Genomic DNA, 23,855 nt, shown 5'->3' on the forward strand with positions numbered 1-23,855 from the left:
ATAGCTGGAATATGAGGTAAAGGGTCAGTTTTCCTTTGTTTTGTTTTGCCTACAGAGGGAAGAGGTTATGACTGTTACGTGTTGGGGCTGTGCGAGCAATTACTTTGGAACAGGACCTACGTCTGCCAAGGAGGCAGATTCTTATCTGGCTGCATTAATCAATACATCTCTAAAGGATGGCAGGGTTAGGATTAGCTCCGTTCAAGTCAGTGGGATGGCTGTGGACTAAGTGTGTTGATAATTTACAGCCTTAAAATAAGCTTTGAAACACACACTGAATTAAATCAACAGATACTCATCTATTCTAAAGCATTGTGTAAACAGTGTGTTGGGTAGATCATAACAGAGGAAAACAACATATTCTTGGCAACACCCTTCTATTTTGATGATTCAAATATTGATAATTTGAAGGCTCTCAGTGGAATCCAGCTTTAGCTATTGTTTTTATGCTGTAACAAAAGTAGCAGCAGGAGGTGAAATCAATGCCCTTGGAGGGTAGGGTCACAAAAAAGAATTTATTGCCACTTTTTTGTTCTGGAACAGTTTGCAATCATAAATTCTTCATAAACAGAATACTTCAGAGAATGGTCCGTCTTCATAAATATACGACAGAGGACATCAATTTCATTTAATTCACAATTTGTGTCAGCACAGCAGATGCCAATGCCTGCCTTGATAGGGTTGTTTAATATGCAATTGAGACAGAGTAATATTCAGCACAGGGGACAAAATTTCACAGATTAAACTGTACGCACCACTGACATTTCATTCTAATGTATTTCCATTCCACACTGTTCACCTTAGATGAAAGTAATATTAAAAACCATATCTCTCTATTTTACCATTGTTAGAAGTTAAAATCCTTGTCTTAAATTTTTTTCCATGCCAATTAAAATGTAATCATGCCAATTAAAACAGTATGCCTAGTGTTGTTAGTTTCTGCAGAGTTTTGTAAATTAAATTAAAGAAAACTCAATCAGAAACTTCTTATTATACATGAAATTTCATTTAAGAGGGCAAAAAACAACTTTTGGCTAAATGCAGAAATTAATTTGAGAAAGTGATATAGAATTGCATCTTGATCTTAACATGCAAAAAAAGAAAGGGTCTTTGAAATCCATTTTAAATGTCAGGGTAATGTTTTATTTATGTTTAAAAAATCTGATTACTGGGTGATGGGGGAAAGTTGATTAGTTGGTCATCCAGCTGATCATCTACGATACAACAGTACGCAGAAGTTTAGCATTGTGCTTGAAGTTAAGTTGATCAAACACTCAACAAGATACCAAAAGAGATGATTCCATATGCCTAGGGGGATTTGAGCCTGAGGGCGCTTCCATACTTTCACTTGGCCCGTATTTTTAATGGCTTGTGCACCAATTAATTCCCCCATGTCTGAGAGCTTTTTATACTGGCCTCTGGCTTTGCCATAGGTTTCTTGTGGAAATCCAATCTGGCTAGAGGCACAGAAAATCTGAAGAGAAATTTAGCCCTCTTGATAAACCAATTTTGGAAGGGCTCATGAACAGCTTTCTTCAAAGTTTACAAGGATCTGCGGGCAGGGGGCGGTCTCCTCGCTTCTCCTTTCTCTCCACCCCATCCCCTGTCAGTTTTTCATCACGGACTGTTGAACTGCACATTTCTGGTTGATATTGCCTTGGCTTGGACATGGGGTTTTCCTCTCATTCCCCAAATAACCCTGTTGTGGGGAGGGGGGGAGAGAAAGTTCACACCTAGATTCTGATTGTATGACATCTCTGCATAATCACAAAACCTGTCCTCTAAAAAGTAGAAGGACCTGGCATCTGCAGGGAATGAAGAGGGAAGGGAGAAGGAAGTACTAAGCTCAGAGCATCTTTAGCAACCTCTCCTAACAACAGGAAGAGATGAGGAGGCAACAAGTCCTGGAGGTCTAGAGCAGGGGTAGGCAACCTAAGGCCCATGGGCCACAAGTGGCCCACAGCTGTCGTTTAACTGGCTCATGAGCCGCCCCCGAACCAAGCCACCCACTCAGAGTCCCCGCGTGCTGTGTTAAACTGGTGCAGCGCAGCGCGGCGCAGGGACTAGCTCCCGCGGCACCGAAAATTGCGTCTGCACATGCGCAGACACCGGAAATCACAGGCGCGTGTGCTAACGTGCACATGCAATCCGGCCCATGGAGGGATCTCTGCTGGAGTGAACCGGCCCAGGTGAGGTAAACCTTGTTGACCCCTGGCTAGAGCATCCTTAGCAACCCCTCTTAGCTATACAGTAGCTGCTTTGAGAGTCCTGGGAAGCACAGAGGGCAGAGCAAGGCAGACACTCTCAGAAAAATCAGACAAAGCACAACCCAAGAGTGGGCAAAGAAACATGGGTTTTCTGAAGAGGGCTCCAAGTTAAAAAATAGAAAATGTTAATTTTTAAGTTTTATTGTTGTGCATTTTTTGTTTTCTTTTCTTCTTTTTCTCTCTCTCTTTATTTCCTTTATATAACATACATCTATTCTAGATTTTTTGACAATTTGATTATGTATACTGTAATAATGATCTTAGGTCTAGAAATATCTAATGTAAGATTAGTTTGTTTTTTGTTTGGCTTTTGTATATAATGTTTGTTTAATAAAATATTTCTTAAAAATAGAAAATGTGCAAGGCATGGGCCCACTGAACACAGGCAGAATTAGGGGAACACAGCTAGTTTGATCGCACTGGGCATGGAACCTTGGGGTTGCCACAAGTACGATGTAGAATGGAAGGCAAAGGGTGATGGGGTGCTGAATTTTGCCGTTGCACTGGGTCCACTGAAATTTGAGACCCCAAGGTCTGCCACTGCACTAAGCAACAGAAGTCAACATTTTGCTGGCAAGTGAACCAGCCATCAGGAACCAGCCATCTCCCATGTCACATGGCAAACTACTTTTGAAATGGAAAGGGCTTCTGTGCACACAGTTCCCTTTGAGGGTATATGTGTGCAAGCTGGAAGTCCACTTCTGTGCATGCATTACCCTCTCTGAATCAATGCATTTTTCTAAAAATCACATATTTAAACTAAGGAAGGGATGGGGAACCTATGGCCCTTCAGTTGTTGTTGTTGTACTACAGCTACAACTCATTCCTGATCATTGGCCATGTTGGCTCAGTTGATGGGAGCTGAATTCATCAACAGCTGGAGGGACACATGTTGCAATCTTTTTATAGCGTGCTAATCTATTACCTCTATTAAAAATACTCCTTATGCCTGAATTATTATTATTTATTATTTATGCAGGATTCATTATTGTTTGAAATATCATATTCTTCTTATTATTATTTCACTCGATTATTATTTGAGCAATTTTGGCACCTTTGATTATGAATGAAAACAATTAAGAAAACAAATGGATAGTCGAAATAATCTAATGCACAACAATGCTTCTTGCATCATGCATTATTGGTGTCTGGGTAAGAGAATCACTATACTGCATCTTTTCCCAGATTCTTGTATCTCATGTTTGGCTGAGACTGAACTCATCATAGCATGAAATGAATTATGGGAAACTTATTTTGTTGCTTTTGTCAAATACGAGCTGAATACAGCAGAATGAAACTTACCCAGACTGCATTCTTACTCAGATCCAGGACTTCAGATTTGTACTAAATTTGCATATTTGTTTTTCAGCCATCAGTGTGACCTGAAATATGTAGTGACATCCCCACTTTTCATCTTAAGGGTATAGTAAATAGTTAAAGAGTAGATGTCTCTAACATGTACCTTCAGAATAAATTCTATTAACATTCACTCAAGCATGACAGTCAGTGTATATCAGATATACTGTATTAGAGTTGACTTGGTGCATACCCATAATACATGGCATATTTTACTTACATTTTTTTCTGCATTATAGAACTAAAATTATTAAAGTCAGACAAGAGACAAGCAGGGAATAAAAAAATCAACAGACAAGGGAAATACTATGTGTGTATTTTTTTTTTGTAATAGCATGAGTGGCTTGTTTGAAATGTATGTAGTGAATTGAATGAAAGAGATATTTGTGCTTCAAATTAGAAATCAGGCAGACAGCATACTTCAAGACACAAAAAGTACACACAACCCACGAACAGTAATAAAAATGCAAATACCCCAAGCAGTTCCCATTTTTCATTAATTGAATCCACTTTTTCAAGGAGATCGCTGGGTAGTAAAACACCACTTCTCTTCAAAGCTTCAACTTTACTCAGCAATTCCATCTTTTTGGGGTGTCTGATTGACATTTCTACACTGTACCTCTAAAATGAGAATTAAAAAAAGTTGAGTTAGCTATTGAAAAAGAAAGAAGAGTCAATTAGCATGTAATCTGAAAAAGCAAGGTGCTTAAATACGGTGGCAATCTCTTCTGTTAATATTGTATATTGATATGGCTCCTAAGTGATTTTTAACACTAGGCTAACAAAATATCAGTCATTGTCATAGACATGGGCTGGTGCTTCAACAGTGTCCTTGGATGCATCAATTTAGCTTCTCCCTTTCAAATCATGCCAGGGAGAAAATGGCAACTGTTCACTTGCACCAAAGAAAGAAAATGAGTGCAGGGAGGGGCACCTTTGGGACAGGACCTGAATGTTCTCCACTCCCTTGAAATCCCAGTATTTGGGGGAAAGCAGATTTTGCCGTGCCCCCTAATAAGCTTTCCATTTGCAATCTGTTTCCTTGACTGGAATTCAAAGAGAGACTTTAGCGTGGCATTTCCCAACCTTGTAGCCCTCTAGATATTTTGGACTACTAATTCCATCAACCCTGTGGCTGTGCTGGCTTGGTCTGATGGAAGTCATTGTTGAAAACAGTGCTTTTTTTCTAGAAAAATAGGTGCTGGTACTCACTGTGAAGTTGTTACAGTAAGTGCCACACTTTTTAACAACAACAAAAGAGGTTCCAGTATTGCGTAATAATAATAATAATAATAATAATAATAATAATAAAAATAAAATTTATTTATACCCCGCCCTCCCCAGCCAAGACCGGGCTCAGGGCAGCTAACACCCAATATAAAAACAAATTGATTGAAATACAACTTAAAAACAAGATTAAAATACAACATTAAAGCATTAAAATACATCCTCATTTCAATGGAAACTCAAATAAAAAACTTTTTTGGGGATGAAAACGTCAAGTCTTCACCAAGGCTAACTTTCCAGACTGGTCCTACATGGGCCAGAAAAAAGCCAGGGAAGTCCCCAAGTAGGAGTTCCATCACAGGAGGAGAAAGGAAAAAAGAAGAGGGGGAGGGAATCAAATTGATTCCAAGCCGAAGGCCAGGTGGAACAACTCTGTCTTACAGGCCCTGCAGAAAGAAATCAGATCCTGCAGGGCCCTGGTCTCATGAGACAGAGTGTTCCACCAGGCCGGAGCCAGTGTTGAAAAGGCCCTGGCTCTGGTTGAGGCTAATCTGACTTCCTTAGGGGCTGGGACCTCTAGGGTGTTGCTATTTATGGATCTTAAGGTCCTCCATGGGGCATACCGGGAGAGGCGGTCCCGTAGGTACGAGGGTCCTAGGCCGTGAAGGGCCTTAAAGGCCAAAACCAGCACCTTAAATCTGACCCTGTACTCCACTGGGAGCCAGTGCAGCTGGAAAAGCACTGGGTGAATATGCTCCCATGACAGAGACCCTGTGAGGAGCCTCGCTGCAGCATTCTGCACCCGCATATCTTTTGAATATCTCCAGAAAAAAGCACTGGTTGAAAACGCCAAGAGGGCAACCAGATTGTGGAAAGCATTTTGGCCCATAGATCTCATTTCATATAAGAATCTCCCTTTGGAAGTGCTCTGAGATTAACAAATGGTTTGCTAAGTGATACTGTGGATAGGCAGGGCTCAGTTGTTGTCTGAGAAAATCAAACCAATGTTGGTTACAGCATGGTACTGATCATGCCAATCCCAATAAGGGCAGTGGTATATTCCTGAACTGCAATGGGTTGGACTAGATGATCCTCAGGGTCCCTTCCAACTCTACAAGTCTATGAAGAACTAGCTGTGCACTTATTTCAATCTTAGCTTTTGTCTGAGAGAATCCAATAAGAGCCTATGACCCCCAAGTGACCCCCCCAAGCACAGACCCATGTCATCATCTGCATATAATGGCTCTTGGTTCTATTTCTTGGTCACACTAGAATGTGAGAAAGAGGGAGAATCCAGAAACTGGTTGGTTGGTTGTTTAACACAGTATTATTCAATATCGTGTCCTCAGATTTGTTGGACCACACCTCCTATCATTGCAGATCCCTGATAGGGATGGTGTATGTTGGAGTCCCGCAATATTTGGGGGCACAAGGCACATTTTGCTCTGCCTTTCCTACAGGGCTAGCAATAAAAGGAAATGCAAATTCGAGAAAAACCAAATGCAGATAATATCCTATATGCAGTTGTTTGAAACAAAATAAAACATAAAACATCATCATTAAAAACCACCAGCAGAAAACATTCACAGTAAAACCAACTGCGAAACAAAACAATATAATGAAAGGTAATTAAGAGTCAAAGGCTTTCCTAAGAAAGGAATTGTTTGCCATTTGGCGGAGAGCCAGGAAAGAGGGGACAAGATTAGCTTCTCTCAGGAGGCAGTTCCACAACTTAAGCAGGGGTTCCAAGATGGCATTCTCCAGATGGACAAACAGGAGAAATGGACAGAACCAAAGGCAGGTCAGGTGCTGCTGCTTGCTGTGAGAGACGGGAGAGAAAAAACACAGCCCTCCTTCTGTGGCTGTGGCAACACGGGGAGAGCCAGAAGGCTTGCAAAGCCCATCCCAACCATCTCATTTGCAGTCCACCTGCTGGGGCCAAGGAAAGAAAGCTGATTTGGGGTGATCTGTGAGGGAGGAGGTGGGTTTGGCGTGATCTCTGAGGAGAGGTGATCTCAGACTCATAATACATTGACCACTACAACAAGAAATGGGTGAAGAAAGAGGCTTGCATACTGCAAGGGACCTCTGGGCAGTGCAAGAAAGAGCCATAACTCAGCAGTGGAGAAACGCATTGTGCCCACTCCATGTCCTCTGGGAAGGCCTGAGCTTTCCAGGTCTGGGAGTAGTACAGAACTTAATATTTTCCCCATAGTACTGAGCAGAAGCTATTATTTATATGATAGAAAGGAAACATATTTACTCAGGGTCAGGGACACTGTTGGGCTTTGAAGGGACTGAGCAGGGTCAGCCCGACAGATTTTTGCTGCCTCAAATGGCATCCCCCTCCCACCCCCAAATTGAGGTGCATAGTATCACAAGACTAGGTAAATTATTCTGGCAGCTGAAGCAGAAAATGCCTCTTCCTAGCAGTAAAAATTTAATGCTGGATGTGGTGCAACATTAAGGAAAAAATTCTCCCCACTCCTACCATGCAACCCCAATCTATCCTGGGTTTTCCCCAACCCTCTGCAGTAGTTTTGGGGGTGGCACAGAGGTCACATGGGGCAGGGAAAATCCTGTCGTGCCAGCACTAATCCTTGCACTAGTGCAACTATTTAGTTGCAAACACTTCACAGGAAGAATAAAACCATAACAATTTGCTGCTCTTTTCTGACACCCCAAATTAACTGCCTGGGGTGACCAACTTGCTTTGCCTTGGGATATGGCTAATCCTAGGGCTGGCTTGTTTTATGGTGTGTGTGCCCCCCCCCCCCCCCCGCTTTTCCCAACAGTCCTGTTAATCACAGCCAGTTTAGTTTGTCTCATAGAACTCCTGCATGTGCTCTCTCTCTTCCTTTTCCTCACACTTTTTCCTGTTCTATATTTAAAATGGGCTTCAAGAAACAGTGCCAATATGTATTTGAATACTAGTATGAAGCACAATTATCCCAAAAGCATTTAGAAGGCCTACATAAATCATACGTAGCTATTAGCAAATTGCATGCTAAACATTATGCTTCCTTCCCTTGAAACTCATTGAAGTAAGCTACTCCTGTTGCTGTTGCAAGGGAGGGGCTGGTGGTGTTGAAAAAGGCTAACTCTAACAAAGTCAGACTAGAATAAAGAATGTTTAAAACATGGGCGCTTTTGCCAGATCCATGAACAGTACTCTGACAAAACAAAACAAAACAAAACAAAACTACAATTGGAGAGTACTTAACAGAAAACAAGAAAGGTGTGAAATCACTGTTTCAGCTAATAGATCCCCGGCATTTGCATGAATATGTTTGCATATTGTTAGTTTCATATTTTAATCTTTCATTTGCACTGCACATGAACACCATTTATATTTTGCCAACTTCAAATATTAGTCATTTGTGGATCACAGAGCAAAATGTTTTAAATGAGGTGATTTAACGCATTACTCATTATTAATGAACACTGATCAGGTACTGGTGTATCCAAAATAAGCATGAATATGCATAGCAAGCAAGCAAAGGATTGTCTAGATTTATACCAGGAAGTTGTCTTTCTGATATGTGAAAAGAAACCAGGAGATGTCGTTTCTCATAACGTGCATTAACAAGAGGCAATCAGGTTTGGAATTATGGGACTGGATCACACAGCAGATAACCGTTTCCCTTGGCTAAAATTGCCAACAAGTACGCTTGTTGGCTCTATATGATTGCCTTTTCAGCTGGAAAGGGTGACTAGAGGAGATTACAATCTGCTTTATGTAATCTGATTTCTATTTAAAGATGATATAGCTGAAAAGGATTTACATAATTATTTCTGTAAGTATGCATAATATCATGGGAAATCCAAGTCCATTTCAGTGAGGCACTGAAACCCAGTTGGTTTTGCTTCTTTTGTGTGTGTTTTTGGTTTTTTTTTTGAAAGTGGATTAATAGACTAAGGGAGTCCTCTAGCTGCCTGACACTGTTGTGGACTTGGCTAGTTAATATTTTTCACCTGCGATAGGCTGGGTTCAGCTGCTGTTGACTAAAAAAAGCATTTTTAGCGTCGCTCATTGAGTTGGAGATCAATAACAGAACAAAATGGCTAGCATATGCTTCCTAACAATAATGTTCTAGTTATCCTAAAGACTTAATACGTATATCATTTAATTTTTCTGCTAAACAAACTGGTTCTGCAATGCAGCGTAGCAGCAAGTCTCGGTGACAGATGCTATGAAAGATGATTACATTAAAAAATAAATAAGTTAGGCTTTCTGTATGCTTTCAGCCTTCCTCACTATGTAACCTACTGTATAAACAGCATGATGAAAGATGGTGATTGATAGAAAATGTATTATACAGTGGCAGGAAGGAAAAGCTGGAGAGAAAAAATCCATTTGATTGCAAGACAGACCGATTACGAAAAGAACAGCAAGTATTTTGTTTCAAGGTACAGAAATTAAAAGCAAAGTTATTTGTGACAATGTGGAGAAAGAGGTTACTGCACTGCTGAGCTGAGGTTCTGATAGCACTATGTGGCCTTGCTAATTTTTGTTGCCTTTCTCTGCCACCTTCACACTCAGGAAAAATTGGCTACCCAGCCTCTATCAGTACTGCACAACCCTAGTCTAGTAGGACTTCTTTATGCTGTGTTGAGAAGATAATTTAATCTTCATATTCATTCTAGCCTCGGTATTAAGTGAGCAAAGGCTGCTCCATTGTGACAGGCTGTGAATGTTATGATATAGATTGCTGTTCAATAGCTTAAAAAAAAAAAAGATTAAGAATTTAAAAAGTCACAGGATTTCCCCTTTCTTTTATTCCCTCTCACTCCAGCCAACAATGGCTGCAATAAAAAAAAAAAAAGATTAATATTTAATTTTCTACTGCACCTGCCTGAGGGGGGATTTTAATGCCTTAAATGTTTTTTACATTGCAGTTAACTGGATGTATCTATGCACAAACAGATACTTGTTATTGATTTGTGTGGAAAGAAAAAGGCAGCAACAGTATTTGAGTTCAGGAATTTCGACTTCCCCCTTCCCTTACTTCTGCCTCTTCTTCTCCCTCCCCCCCCCATACTTTACTTTAATTAAAGAACAGTACCTCATTCATATTGGTTAACTCCACAAAAAGTTTTTTTTAAAAAAAGAAACTCTGTGTGTCAGAATATAATTAAGAAATTTGTAAAAGATTATCTATAAAAACTTATATGGCCTGCTTCCTGAAGTTTTCTGGTTCTGCTTTTTAAAAGTGTGTGTGTGTGTGTGTGTGTGTGTGTGTGTGTAAAATCACACCCCAAAATTCTGTCCAAATAGAGACTGGAACAATGCCTTGAAACAGCATTAATTGTCACCATGGAAACCAGAAGAATAAGCCATTTTGAAACTGGCCTAGAAGGCGCTCATTGAGCAACGAAAGCTTTTTCCCCCTGCCTCCCTCAGTGTTAAGGAACGAGATGCCTAGTCACTGAGAGGTCAAAGAAAGAAATCATCGCGTAAGGTTTGGAGGTGCCAGCTTCCTGGCAAATGGTATTAATTATAATAATAATAATTAATAATAAACATGATCAACTCTATACCTTCCATAAAGATATGAAGACTTCATTACAGAGGCTTCCCGAAAGAGAAATGTCGCAAAAATGCTCAGGGCCAGGATACATATTCCCTCCCTGGAGTGAAACGTTAGGGCAATATTATGCACCCCTTGCTCCTAAATCTCCCTGGGAATGCTGTTGTAATAAAACTTCAGAAGAGGAAAGGGGGGTGGGGAGAGGAAGGCTGCGCGATGGAATTCAAAATAATGCTCTAAAAGCACACACAGAGATTAAGACATCCATTGTAAGACTTTTGTATGGTGCTTCTGTTGGTTATAGTGAAAAGAGACGAGACATACTGAACACACAGGGATAGAAGAATTAAGCCAATGACCATTTCTCCATTACTGGAAGCAGGTTATATATTATTTGGATGGTGCCTCCTCTTTTTGACATTTTATGCATTTACCCAACGCATTTAGGAATTACGTGAGATGCTTTAGGTTTCACTCAGTCCTTTATACTTCGAAAGTTTTTAAAGAGTTTCTCCTGCAGGAAAGCAAGCGCCAAACATAAACACACACACACATATTATTTGCAAAAACAAAACCCAAAAACAAAAAACAAAAAACCACCCTCATCTCTACTGGCAATAAAAATGTCTGTTTGTGGATGCCATGTGGATACACTCTCTAATGATATTCATAAATGTACATTGCATTAGAGCATACACATGCACGATATTGTGTCTGTCATCTGTCTACATATACACTCATACTGTGCTTTCTGGCTAGTGTTTGTACGCTTCATGCCTAGGCTTCATGGTGGCCCCTTAGGAAGCCCATGCCTAATGCCATTCATTGATGAACAAAGACTCCCTTTATTCCAAAGTCCAGGGTCCAAAGCTCAGCTGTATACATGCAGAGAGTGAAGGAATCTGCTAGAGGCCAGACTACCCTTCACAACGGCTCTTAGACATTCACCTTTTTCGCAATACCAAAGCGAGACATTTACAAACAGTCCGGAGGCTTGGTTATATTTCATACACAGTCAATGCAAGCGGAGTGTCTGGATGGTGTTCAGCTCCTTGGATTAGTGTTTCGTCTAGACAAATAGCAGCCATTAGTTCTTGCAAACTTCTTGCCTTCTCTTACTATCAATTTATGGCAAATAATTGCACAGGGAAATTATAAAGACTCCTACAGTTGTCCTTGTAAATTAATAATAAGTTTCCTTGATTGGGATAAATTTGCTGCTGAGCCTTGAGAAAAAAAAAATATAATAAAAAAGTGCAATGTCATTTAAAATTGCCAGAACTCACACAGCAAATTACATCTGAGGCTAAGAATTCGTTTTCCTCTTCCAGTTTATTCCATTCACATGATCTAAAAATCACATTACTTTGGCCATGTATTGTTAATTGGACATAGATTGCATTATTTTTAATATAAATCAAACTACAAATATTAAAATGAATTGCAAATCCCCTAATAGAAGATCATAAAACAATCTTTTTTTAAAGTATCTCTCATTAATAATTTAATTCCAATTATATCACTCTGAAAACTCAAGGAGGAGACCAGTAACTTATTCCTATTTAGGTTCTCTTTTGAGAACAAATAATAATAAGGGCCAAAACAAAACAAAACAAAACAAAAGGAAAAACCCACAGCCTTATGTAAATAACCAAAGCTCAGTGATCCCGCTATTTATTGCAAAAATAAATAAATAAAAGAAATGATTTTGTTTCAAGACCAATCCTTCCTGTTTTTCATCTTAGCCCCCCCCCCTCCCCCCCGGTTATGTCACCAATATAATTCTAGGGAAGAAAAGCTCTTCTGATAACTTGATGGACTCATTTTTATCTATAATAAAATATAAGATTTATACCAATCTCTCTGCTTTTTTGAAAGAAGGTGATCCAACCATTTAAATTTTTACTGTAACTGTAATATCTTTTGTGCCCTTTAATGAGTTTATATTAAATATTTAATACTGTTTAGGGCATATCCAGTACCACCAAAAACAGTTATATTCCCAGCAGTCCCACTGTTTCAGGCAGAAGGCTTGATTGATCCTCCTAGCCTGAATTGAGTAGAATGAAAAGAAGCAGTTGGAAAATAGCTGCAATCATTTAATGCAGATGACCTCTGACAGGCTCACAGCTCTTCTATCTGAACAGAAATTTGCATGGGGTCTCTGTGCAGAGGAACAATGTAACCTAAATGGTAGACAATCTTTATTCTAATGAAGTGGGTGTCAAGGTCAATGTAAAACTGCAATGATAAATGGTGCACCACTAGGCAAGAGAAGTTGCATAGGCATTGTACTGCTTTCACGTTAATTGAAGGCTGAAAATGCATGGAGCGAAGGCACAGGACTCTTCTCACCGTAATGTGTTAATGCAAAAAAATGTTTTCTTCAGAACTCTGGAGCACTGATATGAATCTTATTGCAACAACAGCAGCAGCAGCAGCACAAATAACAGTGGATTTTAGCCAACAGCAGTGGGGGTGGGGGGTGGGGGGAGAAGGGACAGGAGTTTTATTAGGATTCTTTATTTCTAGACTAACAACTTCAACAATCCACTCAGAGTGCCAAAAGAATAACAAGTCTCCAGACACCTAATGTAATTCCCATGATCCTTTTGCTATTTAGGAGATCTGTCTTTAATTAGTTCCAAACAAGCAGCCTTTTAGACAACTCTTCATTAGATACCATTCCTCCTGAAATAACTGTACCAAAAAAAAACCCCCAGTTGTACTCCAGTGTTATTATTTTCCCCTAGCTTCGAAGTTTCCTTGTTAGTATACAGTTAACATCTCCAGGTGCCTTTTGTTCTGAATAAGAATTAGACCAGTAAAACTGGGTTTTGTTATGCAAAGGGTGGTACGCCTGGAGTGGGAACTAAAGTACAATCTGTTATTGCGGCTTTGTCAAAATGGCAGCGCAGCTATAATTATGGCACTTCATCAGTCAATCAAGTAATTTGTAGAAGGCAGTACATTTTGGCCCATAAAGGATGAGAAAGACAGTAAGCCGCTTTTTAAAAACCCTTAACCGCTTGAGCCTGTTAAGGGTATATTATTGTTAGCTAATATGCTCATTAGAAGCCAAAAAATTCAGCTTCTTTTATTCGTACAGGAAATTAAGTTGTACAACTAGATTTACAATATCCTAAAGTTTATGCACTATTTCCAAATGCATGCCACACAACTGTTAAACTATTTAAACTGTAAAACTATTTAAAAATTTGATCACCACCCCCACTCCAGTAGTCAACATTTCATTCACGAAATGCTCTCCAAATTTTCAAGCTGTTTGTTCATGTGTCAGCTTGAAATACATACATGCAAAGCAATACTATGGAGGCATATGCATTTCTTAACACAGAGATACATTTCGACCCCATTAGTCTTTAAAGTAGCCCAAATGAGGTCAATAAAAATTGCCTCTGCAAACCACCGTGACACAAGCCGGCCATAAACTTTGAGTATTTACCTGTCTTTATTAACTTAGGCTCTGTTCTTTTCCTACAGGTGTTAATAATGCCATTAATCACTCAATTAATTAGGTTCCAAATATTTATACTTTTAACACATATTCTTAGGGTGGCCACTGGGGTCGTGCCCTGCTGTCATGGATATTTAGCAATTTTGAGTGTTCAAATCAGTTCACAACTACCACCTTAGAAATTATTACAACACCCCTGCAAGACATGTATCAATTATTATCATCATAGTGTGGAAAGTGGTGGTTAAACTGGGACTGGGTGGGAGATTGCAGCATATCTCAGCAAGGCACTTGAGGATGGATTTGAAAGAGAGACCTCTGAATTCACATTATTACCCCAGCTTTTTTTCCCCTTTTAAGAATCGGGGAAGTATAACAGAGCCGGAAATACCCCCTCCCTATTTTCCCCAATCTAGAAAGTATTTACACATGAGTAAGCCACATTTGTTCCCCTGGCACTTGCCTCTGAGCAAATGCAATTTAATTCCAGCCATACTGTTCAGTTCCTCAAATTTAGCAAGTTCGATTTGGAACAGTGATTTGCATACAGAAATCTATTTCCATGATACTGCAATCAAGAGAATATACTTCTGTATATTTAAAAAAAAGTATATTGTATAGAAAAACGTTACTGATGAAACTGTTTAAAAAACTGTACAGCTTCATCTGTGTGTGATTTGTCAGGTCTGAAGCTTTGACGTGCCCAAGGGGCAGACCCCAGCGGGGAGTAGGCTGCAGAGCTAAATAGCTGTGAAAGAAGTCTTAATGTAGGATGGAATTCAAACTAACCTTGACATGACCTCAGGAAAAATATGCAAAAAGTAAAATGAATGCACTCTGCAAGATACATCCTAATTTTGTGGCCAGGCTGGTTAGTTTCACAAACATAACTGAGACTTTAAAAGCAAAATAAGATATGAGGCAAGAAAGGGGACAGGAATTCAGAGTAAAAACTTAAGCAGGCATGATGCGTTACTGTGGAGGCATGTGAGCAATTTGGAAGCAATCCAAATAAAAACCAACACTGAGCAATATTGTTGTCAGCCTGTCTATTCAGGAAAATTGTTTTTTTTAGGTTGAATATAGATGACACAAAGCCAAGATTACATCATTGTGGCTTTTAGCTGAACAAGCCCCACAGACCTACTGGCTGATGGTAGTTATTCAGCAACAAGGTTTTTAAATGCTTTCACCCAGCTTTATCACTATAAATACAGATTTTAAGCAAATTCACTTGTACAAATCTACACTCCCGCTTTATTCCGGAGGCTGCCCACTTGAAGCAAATAAGCCAACTTTATTTACAGTATAAATGGATATAGTGTCTTGGTTTAGTTTTGATATCTGTGTTTGTTCAATGTAAGAGGAAGAGGAAATCTATCCCAGCAGAACAGTCATAAATTGTCTAATTGCCTAGATGCGTGGGAATTTTAATTGATCACTAATTTATGTCGAGATCCGGCTTCATGATCTTCAGGAAGACCGTTGTGGCAAACTGCTTGTGGCACTAATAACTAATAAGGACATATTGCCAAAACACCATTATGATCAGTGGGCTGCTTTGGGTCCTTGAGCAAGTCTATAGATGCTCTGGTGCACAAGATGGCTCTCATTGTACCCAGCACTGCAACTACTGCTTCTTGGCAGTGACATATGCATGTGCAGTTAAACAAAGAATGTGCCTCCATGTTGATGTGAATCATTGCCAGGAAGTAGCACCTGTAACCATGGATATGCTAGTTCAAAGGTTACTTCCTCTATGCAGCTCCCCCCTACAGTGCTACTTGCATGGAGCAATTTCAATCATCTGAACAAGCCCAAAGACATGAGACAGTTTAATAATACTTTCATCAGAGGAGACGGACTCATACTTTACCTGCAATGGCACAAACCACAGGTTGTGCTATCACAAGTGGCACAGGCTTGGAGCGTATTCTCATGAGTTTAAAAGGTTTTTATTGCTTTGTAATGCGAATGTAAAACCCATACTGGCCAAACTGTTCCTTCGCATTACAAATCTGTTTTCTTCTTTGCATTACCAATGGTCACACATTCACATAAATGGGGTGAGTGGGGCAAGGAAGGACAGGAAAGGCACAGAGGCAATTTAAAGCTCACATATGAAAACGTTCTCAGAGATTGATCCATTAGATTCCACAAATCTCTGCATTTTGTATTAATTCTCTGCAAATATTACTACCAAAGAATATCACCTCTATTTTCCACCCATTACACAGGCAGATTTTGCATGTTTCAAACACATACACAATATTCCTTATACCTTATTCAAATTGCCTGCATACATTTGCATGGTTTATGCAAATGTATGTATTTCTTAACCTAGCTGCTGCACGAGAGAAAATATATTTAAATAAGAAATAAAATAAATAATATGTGCATAGGGGCATCCTGACCCAAACTGAGCAATAAACATTTAGGCCTACCCCAAAGAAGCTATTATGTCACATGCAGAGACCACTTGGGAATCATTGCTAACTATGGAAGTCACTTTATCCACAATTCACCTGAGTGGCTTGTAGGTTTTTCAAACAACCTATTCCAATGGAATGCTATGGAATGAGATATTTCTGTTACACTAGCATCTATTTAAAATATTACAATTTTAAGGCTCTTGTGTTTTTTTAAAAAAAACTTGAACTTTTTCTTACCACCAAGATGTTTGCAACTAGGCATCCAGATGTTTGGCTTTCAGTAACATTCATATTTGCAGAAACATGAAACTTTTGCGAAAGAAAATACATGCAATATGGATTATATTAGTGGCTTTTTACCACTGAATTGATATGTTTTCCCAAAGAAGAAAATGTTAAAGTGAGACACAATATGATGCAGATCCCAACATTTTAAAATAATCACAGTGTTTAGTACCAAAAGTCTGGTTTCCTGACTTGCTGGAACAGACCCAAAGAGCTTCAACAGCAGCACTAGGTACAAGAGTCCTAACACTTTGGGGTGATAACATATTATTTTCCCCTGGCGCTGACAGCCAACCACAGCCCAAGTGATGACACAATAGATTCTTATCTATGCATTGGTGGTGTGATAGATTACACAGACAATCATCGCATGCCTGTTCACATGTGGGGTGGGATTGGTTGTGCAATCTGCTACAACACAAATGCAGTAGGTCAAAATATAAATATTGCCTTCCATCCACTTGTAGAACATTACCAGGCTTCCTCATGACTGCATTTTTCTACCTATGTCATTAAGAAAATAAAAGCTAGAATTTTCCAATAGTCAATATTGCATGAAAACCGGCATCCATCCCACTCACCCTAAAATGAAGATGTTCATAATCTGGGGATTAAAAAGCAAGCTCATTAATGTTCTTGCAACAGGTATAATAGGAACGACAACCTGAAAAGACAGCCTGTAATGCAGATCAGTTTTGTACTTTGTCTTCCCAAGACAAAAGCATTTCTCTCCATCAGATAGAGAGGTGGGGTAAGACTGTATGCATACATGCTGAAGTTGTAAGGAACTGACTCTCCAGGGATGAGTCTTGTTGCCATAAGATAGACCATAGGATAGGAAACAATGGGTGTATATTCAATTGCTGCGTCCCATTTGTGCAGCAGGCTTCCTGTTGTGCAAATGGGACACAACCCTTCCTCTCCTCTTCTCTGCAGCCACCCACATGCCCTGAAAATCTACTCTGGACGGATAGCCTGTCAAAGAAATTTCAGAAATTACAGAATAAAACCTGACATGTATTGAGAAGGGCTGAGCAAGTGAAGGCTGGAGTGTGAATGCTGTGTTTGCAAGAGAACCCAAGAGAAGGACAAAGTAGCCCATAAGCAGGAGAAACCGTTGGAGGAGGAAGGAGATGACGAAGAAGGATAAAGGCTGTTGCTATGTCAGAAGGCCATTGCATTGCCACATGACTTAGCCAGACAGAATAGCTGTTGTTTAGGAATGCTTAAAGTATAAATATTACTGTTGGTTTTTTTACCCAGTACAGCACTTCCTCGCTGTCTAAAGCGGGGGTGGGGGTGGGCTTAAGTGGCGTCCATTGCAATACTAAGTAAACACCCTGTTTTGCTGACCTCTGGAATCTGGATTTTATCCATCCAGACTGAACCCACAGATTATTGGGTAAGGTAAAGGTAAAGGAGACCCCCTGACCATTAGGTCCAGTCGTGGCCGACTCTGGGGTTGCGGCGCTCATCTCACTTTATTGGCCGAGGGAGCCGGCGTACTCATCTCATCTTGAGGAGTTTCAAGGTATGAAGATGACAAGCTGATGACATGCAATGGCAGGAAAGATTCAGGACAGGACAGATTAAACATGAAGGCTTCCCAAATGCCAAGCAGAAAGAAGTACTTTATAGGCCAAAATGGAAGAAAGGAAGGAAGGAAGAGTTGGAAGAGGACTTCAAACTGGAAGAATAGAATTGTAGAGTTGGAAGGGAAGGATGCCAAAATTAAATATCTGTTGTATAAGCAGACCTAGATGAGTTCAGCAAGCAGAGGAAGAAATAGCTAACTCCCCTCAGATTCCAGCAGCTGTACTGCAAACAAGCAACAGCAGTGATTTTAGTTAAATTAGGACTCTCACCCATGGTACATGACATGAGGCAGTTCTGCAGTATTTCAGTACAAAGAATATGCCTAGACTTGCATATGTCACGCCATTTTAAGATGACAGGTAAACTAGAAATCAGTATGATTTGTGTCTTAATGCTATACTAATGCCATCTGAATATCTTAGTGGAGGCACACCTGTTTCTTTGTTTTAAGTATGCGGTGTGTATTTGGGCCAAACGAGCAGTGACATAAAACATGTGATTGCATTGAATGTATCTAGTTTATTTCTTCTAAATAAAAGCAGGGGTGGAGAGGCCAGGATTGGGGATGTGGTACGTGGGGAATGGAGGTGTAATCTGTCCCCCTCGCTGCAGTCCTGATAAATATCCCTCACTCAAAGATGTGATTAGCCCTGGGAGGGAAGCTTCCATTAGCCTCTCCTCCCTCCCCCGATGGCTGTTATAATAAAAATAACAGGCATGTTAAATGCACCTTTAAAGTCTCAACTACCTGGGCCCTTTGTGGTTATGCTTCTGACAGGTATAAGAGGTAAGAGAAAACAGATACATCTATGGAGGCAACTAGGAGAATCTGAACATCCATCAGTTGCTCATGTAACATTGATAAAGTTCACAAAACAAACACAGCACATGAGCCAACCAAAGTTAAGCGTTTTAAAGTCCCCATCCCCATTTATTCCAAATGATACAAATGTAAGGACATGATTAACATTCTAATGGAAATCAATGGGACTTCATAGCATTTTATTCTGACGGCACAGTGCCCTAATGGGGAAAAAGGCTGAGAATGATGCTTTTTTACTCCAATTTGACAGTTAGGAGTCTTTCAGTAAGGTTGCAGTATTAATACTTTCCAGGGAATAAGCCCTATGGGAAACAGTGGGACTTAATTCTGAGTGAGCATGCACAGGATTGTACTCCATTTGTAAAGAAAAGTAAAATAGCGTCGCTCTTCAATCATTTTCCACCCCCTGATTCAACAGTCCCTTAAAATATCAAAATATTTTTGTACTACTGCAAATATTGGGACTCCCCTGAGCTTGCTGATGCCTCCCCTTCGTGCTTGGGTTTTGGCTATATAAGGATCAGCACAGACAGTTACTTGAAACAAAATCGTAATCCCAATCCTATGCGTGTATTGTATACCATGAATACACTGGTTCAGAGGGGCACACACCCCAGTAACTGCTTAGGATTGCAGTATAAAGCTGAACTATTTTAGATTTTTCAGTAATGGTTATAGTATAAAGTATTAATATGGCATACATTTAAAAAATGAGAGCAAGATATAAATATTTCAGGAGAATCTACAGTACTTTATACATTAATAGGCCACACTGGTAATACACTGACCCTATTAAATGCAATTTTTCAGGCCAATGGTGATTGGCATTAGATACTGACATTTGAAGAATTGCCATTATATTGATTTTGCTCTTTGCATTTTAAATAATCGGCTGGACAAAGTAACACTGGCAGAAGTTAGCTGTCATTTGGTAAAGCAATTAAGTACTTAAGGGGGAAAAAAGCCAGAATATTGAAACCATTCGGTAATCTTTAAGGACATTACAACTGTAATCAGTTTTGCAGCCCTTAACTTAACAGGCAGATAAATTCCATCAGTAGGAACACAGAGACTGGCTCAAAAGGGACTATAGAGCCTGGAGTGAACATTGCAAATTCCATGATGTTACGCCCACAAAGAAATTCCAGCAGGCAGCAGATGTTTTAATAAATATTGTTGCATTATGGAAGTTTTAAGATTTGAGTAGAATTATACAATACACAATACAAGTATGAGAGGCCACCTGGTGGTCAAAGGAATCAATTAAACTTGAAAGAGAGATGAGCAAAATATGTTCAGGGCTGATGAATTGAAAACACACAAATATAACCTCAGCTGGAATTCAGGAATCAACTGGAACTGTAAGAAACAAGCTATCCTTAGGAACAGATCCTTCAAGCAGGAGGAAATGAGGCTTGGTGGACAATTAATGCAATAAGCTAAACAAATCCCTAATACAGTAATTAGAGTTTCTTGGGCTGTGCAGTCATTTGGCTGATATGTCAGCAGACGAGACAGATGCATATTTAAAGCTAATACAGAATTTCTTAGACCTGGCAGCACCTCCAAAAGGCTCAAAGCAAGCAAAGAATGTGTGGACACTCTTCACAGCAGTGACATCGATCTGGTTTTGGGATAGAAAAGGGAATTTCACCAGGTGAAGCCTTTCTTATCCCTGTGTGGCAAGCTGCACTTGCAAAAATTCAATTTCTTCACAGGTATTAAAGGTAAACCACCCTCGTTGTCACCATCCAGGTTGAAGCGAGTCGTCATAGAATGAAATATAATCAAACCACATCCATTCTGCTCACTTTATACAGCTTCGTTATATGTGATATTAGAAAACAAGGAGTGTTTGTTCTTTATTTCTTGCTATTGGAATTTTTTTGGGGGGCGGCGGAGATTTATAGACTGCTTAGTCATGAAATTCTCTAAGTGGTAGACACTACAAAATTACTGAAAAAACACAGCTAAAATCCACAAAACTTTTTTTTTTAATGTATAAGATTACTAGCATTGAAACTTAAAGAAAACAACAACAGAAAAGTAAATAATATGTCTGGGTGGGCTTGCTAAAATAAGGAAGTTTTCTGTAGGCATCTAAAACAATAGAGTGAGGTTGCCTTCCTAATGGCAAATTGATGTAGATGATCAGTTTCTCATGCATCCATATTGTCATTATGATGGTCTTCTGGCCGCTATTGTACTATTTAGATATGTCTTTTTATGCAACTTGGGCCACTTAACTTCTCTGCAGCTGTAGGACTTAAGGTAAAGGTAAAGGGACCCCTGACCGTTAGGTCCAGTTGCGGACAACTCTGGGGTTGCGGCGCTCATCTCGCTTTACTGGCCTAGGGAGCTGGCATACAGCTTCTGGGTCATGTGGCCAGCATGACTAAGCCGCTTCTGGTGAACCAGAGCAGCGCGCGGAAACGCTATTTACTTTCCCGCCGGAGCGGTACCTATTTATCTACTTGCAGTTTGACATGCTTTCTTTTTTTTTTTTTAAATGATATTTATTAAAGTTTCACAAAAATACAGAAAACAAAGAAAAAAGTGTAGATTACAGCAAAAAAGCAAAAAGTAAGAAAAAACATACAAAATAAAACAGTTAAAAACACAATAATGTTCCATAACCTATCTTCCTTACTCTTATTTCCCCAGACCTCCTCATACAGTTTGACATGCTTTCAAACTGCTAGGTTGGCAGGAGCTGGGACCGAGAAACGGGAGCTCACCCTGTCGCGGGGATTCGAACTGCCGACCTTTCAATCGGCAAGCCCAAGGCTCAGTGGTTTAACCCACAGCACCACCCGTGTACCATACAGTAGGACTTACCCTTGATTAATTACGCCCTACTGAATCAGGGCCACTCATTTTCCAGCTGGGTCACTCCCAGGCATCATCTCAATAATATTTCTTTCTGATGTCGCAATGCTTTGAAGGCCAATCCTTTTGGATGCCAGCTGGGTGATTATATATGTTGTGGAAAAGATAACAAAACTTGCTATAGTAATATGATTGTTAGTATGTGTCCATTATATCATTTACCGTAACAGATGCAAATTTAATTAAAAACAAAATTAGTTTTCAGAGTTTCTGGATGAGATATATTTAATGTCCCTGCTACAATGTATGCAGCGTTTTTCTTAAGGTTTGTGTTATATTAAACGTGGAAGCTGGCTGTTGCATCCTCCTATATACAGTCAACGGAATTCAGGAAGGATATTTAAATCAGTGTGGAGTAACTGAAGCCTGTCTATAGAGGTTGGGCAATTTTTTATTACTTATTCCTTTACTTCATATACTGTGAATTCTCATGTTAACGTGGAAGAAGACAAATGAAGTGCAACAGAACAGACTTTTCGGTTGGGCTTTTAAAAAGCACAGTTTGATTAAAGTTTTCTAATGTTGGCTAGTTATTAAGTATTTTGTCATTTGCATCAATTTTGTTACATTTGTATCCATTTACAGGCTACAGCCTGACATATTTACTGTCATTCACAAGACATCTTTGTGCACCTTCTCAAATTTGTTGTGTGGTATTTCTTAGTTTCCGAAAGGATTTAAAACGAAACAAAACAAAAAACCTGAACATTTTTAGTTATGGGGGGAAATGTATGTTGGGAGTTCTAGATATACATAAATTATATAGACCATAAATCCTCATGAGATTTACACTAACCCTACTTAAATTTTCAGTTTTCTTCTGCTAGAGACTATTGTAGAAGGGGAATTGATTTGAACAGTACGAGTGTGTGTCTATCTAAACACACACACACACACACACACACACACACACACACACACACTGTTGCAACTTTCGCATACTTATCCCTGGCTGAATGGGAAATCAATGCACGCTCCCAATCCAGCTGCTAAGACTCCCATGTATTGCTCTTTTTAAAAGCTGAAATCTTATCAGCTCCTTGGAAAGATCAGGGGTGGGGATCATTTTCTGAAAGAAATTGCTCACCCAAAGTCCCCCTAGAGGTCTAGAGCAGGGGTAACTGCCCCTTTTTGGCCCAAAGGCAGCACTAAGAATCAGCCACCCCTCTGAGGGTTGCTTGCTAGCAGCGGGAATGACTAATGCACGCACCTTTTGAACACATCACATTCATCTGCCACACCTACCCATTCATGATACATAAAGCACACTTGGAGACAAACAACACACTCTCCAGGGCCATGGCACCCATGCGGCAAGGTGAGGTTACTGGCTCAGGTGGCAGGATCCACAGGGGCAGCATATCCTGAGGTAAATATTTATCCCCCCCCCACTCCACCCCTGTTCCTGATGTAGCTATTCATTCACCCTTTCTTCCCTTGCAATGAGGGTGACACTATTTTGTGGTTCACCTCAGATGTCAAAATGCCTTGGGCCGGCCCTGAAATTCTCACATACACACATGTGGGCACATGCCATACTCAGTCACACAGTGACCCAGCCCACATATCCCCATCGCAGCTGAGTTCAGAAGACTAAACCTCTCCTCTTAGCTGTTGGTGGTGCAATGGAGAAACCAAGTCCACAGGAGCTCTGTAAAGAGAGGAGAGGTTTAAACAGAAGAGCAATTCTAATCTCTTATTAATTTAAATCTCTCCATCCAGTTCAGCCCATCAATGGTAAAAAAAAGTCCCATCTGCTTACCTTGCAAATGCACCCTTCTCTCTTCTGCAACACCATTCTTCTTCCTGTTGCTTTCTGTTCCCTAACCAGTAAGACTGCCTAACAATGGCACCAAGTAAGAGGAAGCAGCGGTGCTTCACAGAGGGAGAAGAGGACCTCTTGGGAAGGGCTGCTGGCCACCTACAGTGGTTTGCCAGGCCAGATCTGGCCCACAGGGCCACCGTTTCACC

General features: G+C 40.0%; 1 protein-coding gene across 3 annotated transcripts in view; it reads right to left on the reverse strand.

Moving 5' to 3' along the window:
• The window catches only part of AKAP6 (A-kinase anchoring protein 6), a 241,769-nt gene that overhangs the window by 38,394 nt on the left and 179,520 nt on the right, over positions 1 to 23,855 (reverse strand). For all 3 annotated transcript variants that reach the window (XM_080977407.1, XM_080977406.1, XM_080977405.1), the window contains exon 10: positions 4,098 to 4,244. In XM_080977407.1, coding sequence (XP_080833533.1) covers positions 4,098 to 4,244 — 147 coding nt within the window. The remainder of the gene's footprint in view (positions 1 to 4,097; positions 4,245 to 23,855) is intronic.

Source organism: Podarcis pityusensis, assembly GCF_964106645.2.
Source record: "Podarcis pityusensis genome assembly, chromosome: 1".
Lineage (NCBI taxonomy): Eukaryota > Metazoa > Chordata > Lepidosauria > Squamata > Lacertidae > Podarcis > Podarcis pityusensis.